A 14,012-nucleotide genomic window follows, 5' to 3' on the forward strand; every position below is an offset into this window, starting at 1 on the left:
GTGGTCCTTTGTCTGACCGCTCCGTTGAGACTACTGCTTTCTTCACTGTTTGTGGGGGAGGGACCATGGCCCCTCAGAAGGCCCAGAATCCTAGAATGTTGAAGGCCCTCCATAGCATCCCCACCAGCTTCTTCAGTTCCCAGAGGAGGCACTCAAGGCCTAGAGAGGGGCAGGGGCTTGCCTGTGACCACACAATGGCACAGCTAGAATAAGACCCAGATCTTTTGACTTCCATCCCAGAGTGAAGAGTCCTGGGGCAGCCAAGCACAGTGGGAAGAAGACTGCCTTTGTATCTCAAGTCTGGTTCCAGCATTTATGGCCTGAGATAAAACACTTTGTCTCTGAGCCTCAGTTTCTACATCTGTAAAATAGGAATAATAACACCTCCTCTATAGGATTGCTATGCAAGCTCAAACAATAGAATGTATAGAACTTGCTTCGTAAACGATCAAGCCCTGCACAAATGAAATAGAAGAAATTATTATTATTATAGATCATATTATTAATATGTATTACAGTACATATTAAGGACCCAAAAATATCTGCTGCTTGAACAGATGAATGTTTTAGGGATGCTGAGTAATGAACCAAGGGCCCCAGGAGCACTGACAAGGAGATGCCAACACGCCCTGCTTCTCCTCCATGGGCAAAATGGGAAAAGCCAGGAAGTGCCAATGTGTAAGACCCGGCCAGCCAGATGTCAAAGTTACAGACATAGCCTTTAAAGAAGAGTGTGAGGGAGGACTGGCACCTCCAGCCATCTGCTGACAGGGCCGAGTCCACTTTCAGTTGAGCTGGAGAATTCCTTTCTCAATGCCAGGCTGTCGCTGGTGGATTCATTTAATTAAAACCCCACCAGATCTGATCTGTTAGAAGTTCTGATCTCACAGATGCCCTGTCCAGCTGGTCATAAGGACGCAGACAGGCCACAGGCATGGGCCATGGCACTTGGTTCAGTGGCTGGCTTAGAAGAGACCTCACAGGCCCCAGGTCAGTGGCCTTCCCAGGACAACGGAGTCACTGCCCTGTGGTGTGACGCTGCCCGCCTCACATGATATCCATCCTCCCTGTTCAAAGCTCAGGCTCATCTCTCATGCCTCTCTCTTCCTAATTCATTCATTCAACAGAGATTTATGAAGCACCAGCTCTTTGCCACGCACCCTTCCAGGCGTGGGATCCATAGTCATAAACAAAAGAGACAAGAATCCCTGCCCTCATGGAGCTTGCAGTTTCACCCACAAGTGCAAGTGCATCCTGCACACTGTGTATCCGCTCTCTCCTCCCCCTCCATTCTTCCTCTCCCCTCTCCTGTCCCCTCCCTTCTGCCCTTCCCCTACTCCCTTCCTTCCTGAACTCTTGAATTCTCTGTTTCCTTCTAGCTCAGGCTTGAGCACTTGACCATGCAGAAGCCCCCTAATAAATCCTCCTGCCCCCCACCTCCCACTGCCACCCCCCTGCGCCGGGATGCCAGGAAGTTCATCTCAATACCTCTTTGAGAATGTTCCTCCCCTACCCAGGAGCTGTCAATGGCTGCTCACTTCCTTCAGGGTAAGATTTTTATTCCTGAACCTTCCCTTAAGCTCCTCAAAGTTTCGCCCTTGCCCACCTTACCAACCTTCACTTTTCAGCTGAACTTCCTGTTCCAAGAATGTCAGAACTTTTGTCATTGTTAGGTCTATAATATTCATCATTTTCTACTTATAAAAGTAATAGATTTTTGTGGAAAATATAGAATGTATAAAAAGAAAACTAAAATCAATCATGAGCCCACTATTCAGGGATTAACTCTGTGAGCTTTTTAGTGTATTTCTTTCTAAGTTCTTTTTCTGCATGTCTATAGACGCATTTTTTATATTTATATATTGAGTGTGGGATCCCACTATACAGAAAGTATTGTATACCATTTTTATTTAATATTATATGGTTGTATTCTCTGTAATTAGGAGACGCCTCAAGAAGAGCACTTTAATGGCTGCACAATATTCTGCCACATTAATATACCTTAATATGTTTAACCAAACCCTACTGGTGAACATTTGGACTGTTTACAATCTTTCACAATGAAAATACTGCTATAAACATACTTATTCATAAATCTTTGTTACAATCTCTGGTTATTTTCCTAGCAAAGATTCCTAGAAGTGGCATTGCAGGTTCACCAGGTAGACACATTTCTAAGGCTCTTAATGCATATCTGAGACAGTCTGCCAGTACCTACCCCATCCCACCCCCATTTGTGAGAATGCCCAGCAGCCCCATGCAGGTCTGTTTTCTCTGCCCCCAACACACCATGTGTCTTCCTAGCATTGTATTCTTGCTTTGGCAGCTCCCCTTCTCAGTACCCTGTGTTTCCCATCAGTCTTTCAGAGCTCAGGGAAAATGCCACCTCCTCCATGTAGCCCTCCCTGATACCCCAGCCAAAGTTCTCCATCTCCAGCTCTCCTTCAGCCCCTGTCTTAAATCCCTCCTAAAACATTTACCACCTTTACCATGCATGATAACATGCATTTTAATAATCTGTGTAATAATAACCCCTGCTTTGTACAGGGCATTGAAGTTTTCAAAGTGCTTCCATTGAGAGGTCTCATCTGATTCACTCCCAGACGGAAAGTGTTTTGAGGTCACGGACCTTGGTTTGATCATTTGGGTCTATTTTCTGAGCCACATCACCAACCTCAAGCCGGCCCTTGATTTAAGGGAACTTTTGAACCCAGTCTTCACCATTCCTTGGCCTATCAGAATAGAACTTAGGGTGCTCCCCTCTGCAGCATGGTGCAGTAAAGGAGAATTGAGCTTGGACAGAGGGCCCTGGATTCTAGTCCTAGCTCTGCCACTGACTTGCTGTTACCTGGGGCTGGTCCCTGCTGTTCTCTGGGCCTTGGTTTACCCATCTATAAAGTGAGTAAGTTGAACTATATAGTCTCCCATGCTCCAGGACTGATCACTCCTAAGGTCCCTGTCCCCAGGCACCAAGAGCAGACCTGGGGTGCCTCTCAGGGCCCCTGCACAGAGCTGGCCTCTGGGATGGGCTGACGCGAGCTGGCCCGGGAGGCAGGCCTGGCTCCAGGCCAGGCTATGTCTGCAAACACTGACCTTGGCTGCCGCAGGGATTTTCCATGACACCAGCACCCTCCCTCTCAGCTCCCCCCATCCCATGTGGGCCTGGGGAGGGTGGGGGATGGGAACATTGGGGACTGTCCTACACCAGAGGCCCCCAAATCAGCAACGGGACTCCTGTGGTAGGAGATAACTAAAAGCAAGAGAGGACAGAGCAGTGGGGCCACAAGTGGAAGGTCTGGGAGGAAGGAAGGGGTGGGGCGAGACCCCACTGGTGGGGAGTGGGGAGAAGAGCAGAAGGAGGAGATGGGAAGATGGGAAGGGAGGCCTTGCACAGGGGCTGAGCTTCAGCACTGTCCCCAGGAGCTCAGGCGTGGAGGGGAACAAACTCCAGACCCAGTTCTGCCCTGTGGTCCCACCCCCACTCCAGCACCATGAGACCCTGGTGGTTTCCCAGGCCTACCTCAGGGCTTGGCCAGGCCAGGGGCAGGGGGATTCTTTTGGGGGCCTTGAAGCTGACCTCATTTGGGGGACCAGGGGGGCACAGCAAGGGCAGGAGCTATGAGTCACCAAAGGCCCTCCTGCTAATGGCTGCTTCCCCTCCCCCTCCTGGGTGTCTAAGGGGAGGTTTCTCTCATCCCCACCACAAACTTCAGAGTCCTCCGACCCAGGGCCCTCTGGGCTTAACAGCATTTGCAGAGCAGCAGCCCCCAACAGGCCCTGCGCTGGACACTGAGGGGACTTGCCAGCCCTCCAGGAGCTCAGAGCCCTGCAGGACTCCTCTGTAGACATGAGGGCCTGAGAGAGGCAGAGGGAGAGGCCTCTCCAGTGCTGGGAAGAAGGTTCCGGAAGGTTCTTGGAGAAGGTGTCTGAGCTGGATCTTACAGGATGGAAGGAGAGAGAGAAGCTGCCTCTCCTCCCATCTCCGCCAAGCCAGCAGCCCTCCCCCTCCCTCGAGGGCCTGGACACACTTGTCGGCTTCTTTCCACCTCATCTCCTGTAACACACCAATTAGGCTCCCTCCAAGCCTCCAGCCCCACTTCCTGGCTCCATCTCCAGGCCAAGTGGAGGCTCCCTGTCTGTGTCTCAGGCCCCTCCTAGGTGCCCCTCAGCCCGACTGCCCTCTGCTCCTCTGCTGCCAGCGGGAGAGCCCAGCCTTCCTCTGGGGGCACCGGTGTCTCCTCCCACTTGCTCCTCTCTGGCTGCCCCACCAGGCCCGGGCAGCACCCCGAGGTCAGGCCCACTGCCCATTGCCGGCATCAGCCCAGAGTGCAAAGCCTTTGGGCACCTCAGGCCCCGGGTCGCCTCATCCCTGTTCCCTCAGGACAAACATTAGTGCAGCCAGTGCTGTATTTACATTAGATAACCAGGTCTGCAGGGAGACGGCTACAGCCCTGCATTGCCAAGGGCTATGAGTTTCTAATGTACAGAAAGGCTGAGCCGCCCTGAGATGGGGATCAGAGAATCTCAAAGTCAAAGACTTGGAAGAAGGACCTTAGAGGTTCTTGATGCTACAGAGCAGTGTTTCCCAAACGGCTCCAATGAACACCTATCCAGCAATATACACTATGGGAAAAGAGCTCAACAATGAAACGAGTAGGAAAACTTAGCACATTCTCCCACCTCTGACTGACCTTACTCATGAACACGCGTATGGTTCTGAGAAAGCCTACGCTTAAATGAAGTGACATCAGGGCCGGCCCATGGCTCACTTGGGAGATTGTGGTGCTGATAACACCAAGGCCATGGGTTCGGATCCCTATATAGGGATGGCTGGTTAGCTCACTTGGGAGAGCGTGGTGCTGACAACACCAAGTCAAGGGTTAAGATCCCCTTACTGGTCATCTTTAAAAAAAAAAAAAATCAAATGACATCAAATCTGTTTAATGCAGCATTTCCCCAGTTTTTTTTTTTTTTTTTTTTTTTTTTTTTTAAAGATGACCGGTAAGGGGATCTTAACCCTTGACTTGGTGTTGTCAGCACCACACTCAGCCAGTGAGCGAACCGGCCATCCGTATATGGGAACCGAACCCGGGGCCTTGGTGTTATCAGCACCGCACTCTACCGAGTGAGCCACGGGCCGGCCCTCCCCAGTTTAATTGAACCAAGCAACCCTTTTCTCATCCAACAGTTATTAACATTCCATGCAACTGGTATTCCAGGAAATTAATTTTGGGAAACACTGGTCGTAGAACGTTGGTGCTGAAAAGAACTTTAAAGATTACCTTATCTTATTATTTCCAAAAATATTCATATTAATAATTAATATTAATTGATTCCAATGTCCTAATCATTTTAAGTTTACTAACTCATCAAACCACAGCAACCCTCTGAGGTAAATACATCATTATTCCCATTTTACAGATGAGCAATCTGAGGCACAGAGGATTAAGTAATTTGGCCAAGGTGAAAACCTACTTGGCTTCTGAGGTTGTGCTCTTATTTGCTCCATTAAACTGCAGAGATCCCCTACCTATGAGTATTTTCAGTACTTCAAAATATAACAATAACTTAATTCAGTCTCATAGAATTATTATTCCATGCTAATAAGAAGTTCTGATTAAATTAAATAAATTAATTATGGCTTTTATATTTATTTGTTCAGTGCCTGCTCTGTGTAGTATCTACACTGCACTGATCAATACATAGTACTGCGTAAATAAAATCTTCCAGAATTTTGACTCTATGAATGGATGGGTGAACAGAAAAAAAAAAATAAGAAGCATCTACAGCAGTGAAAATAGGTGGAAATCTCATCTCTTGCCCTGTGTTTCCATGTCACAGAAGAGAAAAACTGAGGCCCAGAGAGGGGAAGAGACTGGCCAAGACACAAAGCTGGCTATGGTCAGGGTCAGGTCAGGCCCCAGAGCTCCTCCTTCTTGGCCCCATGCTCTCTCTTCCATCAGAGGCTGTGGCAGTGTCCTGGCCTGCAGCCAGCTAGGCCAGGGGTAGGAGGTCAGGCATATGAGGCTAGCAGTCATACGAGGCCAGTGGGGAGCAGGCAGCTGAGCCCAGTCCAGCCAAGGCCATTACCAAGGGCTCACGGCAGCTAGGTGTGCTTTGACCAGAAGAAAATAGGCCCCAGGGAGAGAAAGACCAGTAAGAGGAAGGCCAGACCCGACCTTACTCCCCTTCCTCCCCAACTCTGTATCTCCCTGGAAGATGGAGCTTCAGCCAGTTTCTGAGCTCCCTGGTGATTCTGGGAAGAAAACAGAAGAACTAAGGTCCAGAGGTTCCCATCCCACCTCTGTTTGCCTGCTACCCTACAATATTTGTACTAATACATAATTAATTTTTATGTCCAGCCACCTGGCTTCCCCGGGTGAATTTTGTGCCTCCAGGCAGGTTCCAGGGCCATCTCTTAGCTGAGTTGCTCCCAAGTAGGAGCTGCTGGCCCTGGTTGAATGAACAGGTACAGCTCTGGTCATACCTGAGCCAGAGGGCAGTGGACAGAGCGTTGGTTTTAGAACCAAGGACCTTGGGTTATAGTCCTGGTCTGCCATTCACCAGCTGTGTGGCCTTGAGCATGTTGCTTTCCTCTCTGGGCCTCCATTGCCTCATCTATACAATATAAGCACTGGACTAAATGATCGGTAAGGGCCTTTCTAGCTCTGAAAACCTTTAAGTCTATGGTGGATTCAGGGACAGGAGACTGGAGGAGGAGGAGGCAGAGATGGCCTTGGTCAGTGCTCTGAGGGGCGCCAGCTTGGGTCTCACGATCAGGGCATGAGTTCCGGTTGATCAGTCCAGCAGGTACTGTGAGAGAGGGTCCTCAGAGAGCAGCCTCTGAGTGTGTGGGCGGAGCCCCTTACTCAGAGACTCGCAGGGCAGGACGGGGAAAAGAAGATGGATCCACCTTCTGCCCCTTTCCTTGTAAAGCCAAGCCTGATGTGGGCAGGGACCAGGCAGGCAGCAGGCCTGCTGGCAAGCAGGCGAATCTTGCCAAACTCCCACTGCTTCCCAGAAGCCCCAGGGTCCCCTGGGAGTGGCTCCACCCTGACTGGCACCCCTCCAAGCTGAGCACTCACGTCAGCAGGTCCTCACAGCTCCCTTGTCCTTTCATCCAGTGACAACAGGACAGGCGAAGCAATGCAGGCGCGCTGACCCTGGGCCTGAACTTGGAGAAGTGTCTGCGTCCCTGGGCATCACTCTCCTGTTACCACTTCTGCCAGGTCCGGCTCAGGGTGGTGCCTGAGGCTGAGGCTCCAAGTGGAATGCTATCCTCTCAGGTCCTCAGTTTCTCATCCTGGTCACCCTTCCTGGGGTGATACAGGCTCCAATGCACCAGAATGAACACTGAGTCAGAAAGGCCTAGTGATTTTGTTCAACTCACAAGCCCTCTCCAGACCCCAGTTGTAAAATGGAGATAGTCATAGGAAGTTTTTGAGAATTAAGTTAAAAACATATCTGAAGGGTAGGAGCTTATTATTTCACACCTCAGCCTGGGGTAAGAAGTGAGTGCGAGCGTCGGGGGGCATCCGACTCCAAGGGTGAGGCATGTGTGGGCCGGGGCTGCCCTGGATGGGACAGTGGCCATGGTGGAGCATGAGGTTTCTGTCCCTGAGAAGAGCCTTTATGGAAGCCTGGATGAGTCACTTGCTTTGAAAGTCACGAAGTTCAACAGAAGGAGGGCCAGGGAAGGGGCTGTGGCTGCTGCAGTAGGGGTCTGAGGGCGCTGGGGCTCAGGGCAGGAGAGGCTGGATGAGGGCAGTAGGGGTAGCACTGTGGGGAGAGGTGGCCAGGTCATCTGGGGTGTGGGGTGAGGACGACTGTGGAGTACAGTAAGAGAAGGCCGGGAAGGTGGGCTGGAATCTGACAGGGGAGGGCCGCAGACACCAATACGAGGGTACTTCGAAAAGTTTGTGGGAAGATTCTGATTAGTTTTCAATCCTATTTTTCCATGAACTTTTTGAAGTACCCTTGTATGTTGCTCCCTGAAGCTGGGGGCTTTGTGGGCAGCCCACAGTGGGCAAGGTGACCAGGCAGGTGGGCGCTGGGTTCTCCTAAGAGATGGTAAACCTGGAGAAGTCACAGCCTATGAATGAACACAGGGCCAGGAGGTGGTGGTGGAGAGGGGGTCCCTCCCCCTGATGGTGGGATGTGGCTGCCTGAACCCACAGAGATCACCCCACCCCCAGGCCCACTTGCCCCGGTGAGACGTCGCCACTGCTCTGTCCTGCGCACCACAAGTTCCAAAGCACTTTCACATCCAGTCTCTCCTTTACCCCTAAGGACAGCTCTGGCAGGTGGCCAGCTCGGGGAATAATAGCTCTAGTTCAATCCCCCAGAGTGTAGACAAGGCAAGTGAGACCAGAGAGGGGAAGGATTTGCCCAAGGTCACACAGCCAACATGTGGTCAAGCTGGGCCCACCCCCTCTCAAGTGCCATGCCCTCCCCCTTACACTGTGCGGTGCTAGCCTTGGGGACAGGGGAGGACAGGATGAGAAGCAGCTCTGGCTTGGGGCCTGCCCAGCTGTCAAGGTGAGTTGTGGTCTGGCTGCCATGGCCGAGCTGGCGGGCACAATCTGTTCTCACCCTGCTGGGGCACGGGTGGGCCAGGCACAGCGGTTCAAGAGCTCAGCTGTCCAGGCTCCTGGCAAAGGGTGACATAGACACTGGCTCAACACCATGGTGGGGGGCAGGGGAGCCTGTTCTAAGGGCAGCCCCACAGCCTTGCACAACAGCAAGCAGCTGTCCTCAGACCTCCCTCGGCTTTAAGATTCAAACTGCCCTAGGTTGGCAGAGTTGCCAGCTTTACTGGAACTGAGCTGCCTCCAAGCCCAGATGCTCTCTTGGAAACGTGAGAGTAATCTGGCACTTCATTCATTATTAATCACGGTGAGCCATTATTGAGCACTTGATATGTACCAGGCTCTAGGCTAAGTGCATTAAACACATTATCTCACTTATTCCTCCCAAAAGCCTTGTAAGGAACGTGCTACTTAATATGTGAAAACTAAGACTCAGATAATTACACACACACAGCTAGTCCATGGCAGGGTTGAGATCTGAACTCAGATCAGACACCAAAAGCAAACCCTGAAATTCAGTCATCAAACATATTTTGGGCCCCATGGCATGGCTAGCAATGTGGAGGTGGAAACTAGAGAGGAACGTGACAAGGCCCAGCAGTGTCTGCCCGCCTTCCAAGCTAGTGTTTAGCTGTATGCAGCTGGGGGCCTTAGGTGGCAAAGGGGTCGTGGTGGTAATATTGGTCCTGGAGTTCAAAGCTGGACATTCTTATTGCCACCCAAATAAGGCAAAGATCACTTTCAGCTGTGAGGAATACAGAAAGACTGTGTGGAAGAAGCAGCATTTGGTTAGGACTTGACAAGGCTTCGAAAGGAGGAAAAATTGGAAAGGCTGCCAGCATTATTTTATTATCATAATTCTATTAATAAAAGTAATAAATATGAAATAATTTGATGAAAGAAGCAGGAGCAGGACCAGTAAGCCTAATTTACAAAGGAAGAAACATGCTCAGAGAGGGGGAGTAACTTGCCCAAGGTCATATAGCCACTAGTCACAGGGCTGGAATTTGTGCCCAGGGCTTCTGAGTTCCCATTCAGGGTCATTTTCCCTCCAAGTAACCAGGAAAAATTCTTGACTTAAGGCCATTTGATGGTTGGCTCAGAGGGAGGCTTCACCTCTGCCTGGCTCCTGGCTCAGTAAGGACTGGGGTCGGTGGGGGGGTGGGCACAGAGGTTATCTGGCTGGTGATAGTAACACATGTGGAAGGACACCCAGGGCTCCTGCTCTGCTAGAGGTAGCACCTCCTCCGCACGAGGACAGACCCTACTTTGGGGCCAAGCACAGATCCCCAAGGCCCCAGACTGGAGGCTGATGAGGACCGTGGAGCACTCGTTCATCCAGCTAGGAGCGGGCACAGGCAGCCTCCTTTCTCTGGCACTGGTGGGCCAACTGTGCCGAGGGGGCTGGAGGGCCCCACTCACCAACCACCCCCCATAAGCTTTGGCTGGCAGCAGGGAGATCATCAAGGAGCCATCACCCATGCCTCAGTTCCCCTTCCTTCACACTGAATCACAGGATGTCAGAACCTACTGAGTCTAACCACCTCCCCTTATAGTCAAGGAAACTGAGGCCCAGAGAGGACGAGGAGCCTGTCCAAAGCCCACCGACGCTGAACTAGAACCCAGGCCTCCCAGCGGACTTGTGCCTTTGGACAGAGTTCCCAGCGGCACCACGAGCCTGCTTCCCCTTTAGGTATATGAAACGGTCCAGTCTTGGCAACCAAGCAGACCCGAGTTCAAATGCGGGTCGCTCTGCTTCCAAACACTGTGACCTTTGAAAAGTCCTTGAGCCCTCTCTGTTTCTTCCTCCCCCCCCCCCCCCACCTTCTGGAGCTGTCACAAAAGTAAATTAGAGGGCATAAGCAAGGGAGCAGAACAGAGTGTGAGGACAAGGACGCAGCCGTAACTGCAGGGCGGGGGAGGCGGAGGGCGTCGGGCAGGGCAGCCCCACAGCTGTGCTTTCTCTCCTCTGCCCGCTCCCGCAGGCTACGGCCACGCGGCGCCCAGCACGGACGGCGGCAAGGTGTTCTGCATGTTCTACGCGCTGCTGGGCATCCCGCTCACGCTCGTCATGTTCCAGAGCCTGGGCGAGCGCATCAACACCCTGGTGAAGTACCTGCTGCACCGCGCCAAGAAGGGGCTGGGCATGCGGCGCGCCGACGTGTCCATGGCCAACATGGTGCTCATCGGCTTCTTCTCGTGCATCAGCACGCTGTGCATCGGCGCCGCCGCCTTCTCCTACTACGAGCACTGGACCTTCTTCCAGGCCTACTACTACTGCTTCATCACGCTCACCACCATCGGCTTCGGCGACTACGTGGCGCTGCAGAAGGACCAGGCGCTGCAGACGCAGCCGCAGTACGTGGCCTTCAGCTTCGTCTACATCCTCACGGGCCTCACGGTCATCGGCGCCTTCCTCAACCTCGTGGTGCTGCGCTTCATGACCATGAACGCCGAGGACGAGAAGCGCGACGCCGAGCACCGCGCGCTGCTCACGCGCAACGGCCAGGCGGGCGGCGGGGGCTGCGGCGGCGGCGGCGCGGGCGGCAGCGCGCACACCACGGACACCGCCTCGTCCACGGCGGCGGTGGGCGGCGGCGGCGGCGGCGGCGGCGGCTTCCGCAACGTGTACGCCGAGGTGCTGCACTTCCAGTCCATGTGCTCGTGCCTCTGGTACAAGAGCCGCGAGAAGCTGCAGTACTCCATCCCCATGATCATCCCGCGGGACCTCTCCACGTCCGACACGTGCGTCGAGCAGAGCCACTCGTCGCCGGGAGGGGGCGGCCGCTACAGCGACACGCCGTCGCACCGCTGCCTGTGCAGCGGGGCGCCGCGCTCGGCCATCAGCTCCGTGTCCACGGGCCTTCACAGCCTGTCCACCATCCGCGGCCTCATGAAGCGCAGGAGCTCGGTGTGATCGTCCCGCGGTGCCTGGAGCACCTGGGAGCGCGGGCTGGGGGCTCCCGCCCCTGGGAGCAGCAGCAGGGGGTCGGCGAGGAGGCCCGGCAGGTGACATGCCCCCAGCACCCCTCACCATTCTCCCCCAGCCCCCCATCTCCGACTGTGCCTGCTCACACCAGCCGGCAGGAGGCCGGGCTCTGAGGACCCCTGGAGCCCCCATCCGAGCCCTGCAAATTCCGAGAAATGTGAAACTTGGGGGGCGGGGGGGCTCCGGGAGGGAGGGCAAAAGCTGGGAGCCTTCCATTCCTTTGGAAATCTACGGAGCTCCCCAGTCCTCGGAGGCCCTGCTTGTACCCAGACCCCCACCTCTGGAGGAGACTTCCTGTTCCGTGTACGTTTGCATCTCTATTTATACCTCTATCCTGCCAGGTCTCCCACTTCCCTTGGCTCCAAAAGCCAGGTGTCTTTGTCCAGGTCACCCCCACTCAGTCCCACTCTCCTTCCTCATCCCCAGCTGTATCTCCCAACCTCACACTACCTTTCGTGTTGTTTTGCATGGCTTTGCAGTTATGGAGAAAGTGGAAACTCAGCAGTCCCTAAAGCTATTCCCCAGAGGGCAGGGCAGAAAGGAAGAAAGGACAGTCAGGCAGGCAGGAGCAGGAGAGAAGGGAGCCGGGGAGGCAGTGGCTCTCCAGTTTGCAGGGGCTGGTAGGTGAGAGATAACTGGCCTCTAGCCACATTCTCTTAGGGGTTTGGGGGAGTCCAGCTTTCCAGACACTGCCCTTAGAATCTGGAACAGAACACGTCAGACTTGCCATCCCCAGCTATTGCTGATAATTACCAACTCGTAAATTTGTGGATTTTTAGCCTCTGAAAACCTTGTCCTGACTACTTGTCCGTTCAAGTCTCACAACACCCCAATTAGGTCACCAGGGCAGGAGTTCTTAACCCCATTTTACAGATGAGGACACTGAGGCCTGGACAGGTGAAGTGACTTGCCCAAGGTGATACAGACAGCAAAAGGCAAAGGGGAGCAGGAACCCAGCCTGCTTGTTGCCAGCTGAAGAGCTCTTTCCTCCCAGCTCAGCTGCTCTCAAAAGCAAAGCTTCTACCCTGCACACCCTGGCATTGTGTGAGTAGCTGACGCTTAAACCAGAACCAGAAGCTCAGGGCTGGGCCACTGCTGAGGCTCAGCCTCTGCTACTCTTGGCCAGGAGGCAGGGGCTCTGAATGGGCCTCTGAGGGTAGGGCCCCCTTGTCTCTGGGCTCTCTGCTTACAAACAGGGAAATCCTTGGGACCAAGATAGGCAAGGCTGGATTTCATGGAAGAAAGGCCAGGAGCTGGGGTTCTAGGAGTTTGAGAATTGGGCAGAGCAGCCAAAAGAGCTAGCAGGCATATCCTACTAGGACATTATCCCTGGCCCCACAGCCAGTGTTGGTGCCTGTGTCCCAAGTAGCTGGAGGTAAGCTCAGGCTGCAGCAAGGAACATCCCTCCCAGGTGTGTGTGGGGGGGGTGGTTGGGCCTGGTGTGCCCTTTGCCTACCCCACCAGCAACCCAGAAGCCCAGTGCAGCAGATGGAGGTGATACCCTAGGCTCACTGTTGGGGCCCCCCAGCTGGAGCTGGCACAGTGACCAGGACAGCATCAAGGGATGGATGAGGGACCTCTCCTCCTGCAGTACCGCCTTCCCATGCTGTTCCCATGTCAGCTCCTTAACACTGCAGAGCAAGGCCAGCCCTGGCATTCAGGGAAACTAGAGGGAGGGGCCCCACCGCAGCCATGTCCTCTAGTCTTTGGCCTGTGTGTGAGTCCCGTCTCAGCGTGGAGGAGCTGGCTGCTCATGTGCCGGGAGAACAGGGCCCAGGACCTGGGGTGCCCTCTGTGTTTATGTTGGGGGTGAGAGGTAGTGCCGGCTGCCTCTGTCCTGTGTGTGACCCTGCCCTCCAGGGGTCCTGTCCTGTCAGTCCCAAGGGAGCCACAACCAAAGTTGCAGAGAGATAGTGGGGAAGGAGGAAGCATGGCCCTGGGCAGAGCATAGCTGACTGCTCAGTCTCCAGCTGGGCCTTTCCTAGGGCACTGGAAGGCCAATGTCACCTCTCCTTCTCATGCCTTCCCACCGCAGGCAGCCTTTCTGCTTCCCCAATGCCTTATGCCTGGGCACACTGCCACAGAATATGCAATATGTGTGGGTGACATCACCCCACGCCCACAACCCCACCCCGGGCAGCCCCTGGACTCCAAAGGCTGTGGCCGCCACGGCCTTCCCTTAGCTCTTCCTGCCTATCTGTCTTTACACTGAGAATGGCGCCTAATAAATGCTGTCCATGGAGACCAGACTCAGGCTCCAGCTGCTTCTGTTACCATATACCCTTGCTGCTGCCAGGTAGTGGCCATCCTGCCTTGGCCTCTGCCTGATTTACCTTGGGCTGCAAGACTCTGCTTCAGGGTCTTCGGGAGAAGCCTGATGAGAAACACTGGCTACCCTTTTGGGATTTCCCAGAAAATCCAGATTTTCTTTTCTT

At 53.7% G+C, this 14,012-nt stretch overlaps 1 protein-coding gene across 1 annotated transcript in view; it reads left to right on the top strand.

Annotated features, from left to right (window-relative positions):
• The window catches only part of KCNK3 (potassium two pore domain channel subfamily K member 3), a 35,731-nt gene extending 22,672 nt beyond the window's left edge, over positions 1-13,059 (top strand). Inside the window, exon 2 of the mRNA XM_063078805.1 lies at positions 10,574-13,059. Within this exon, the coding sequence (XP_062934875.1) occupies positions 10,574-11,505 (932 nt within the window). The 3' untranslated portion in view covers positions 11,506-13,059. The remainder of the gene's footprint in view (positions 1-10,573) is intronic.
• Positions 13,060-14,012: the final 953 nt, after the last annotated feature.

The sequence above is a fragment of the Cynocephalus volans genome, chromosome 14 (assembly GCF_027409185.1).
Source record: "Cynocephalus volans isolate mCynVol1 chromosome 14, mCynVol1.pri, whole genome shotgun sequence".
NCBI classification, from domain to species: Eukaryota; Metazoa; Chordata; class Mammalia; order Dermoptera; family Cynocephalidae; genus Cynocephalus; species Cynocephalus volans.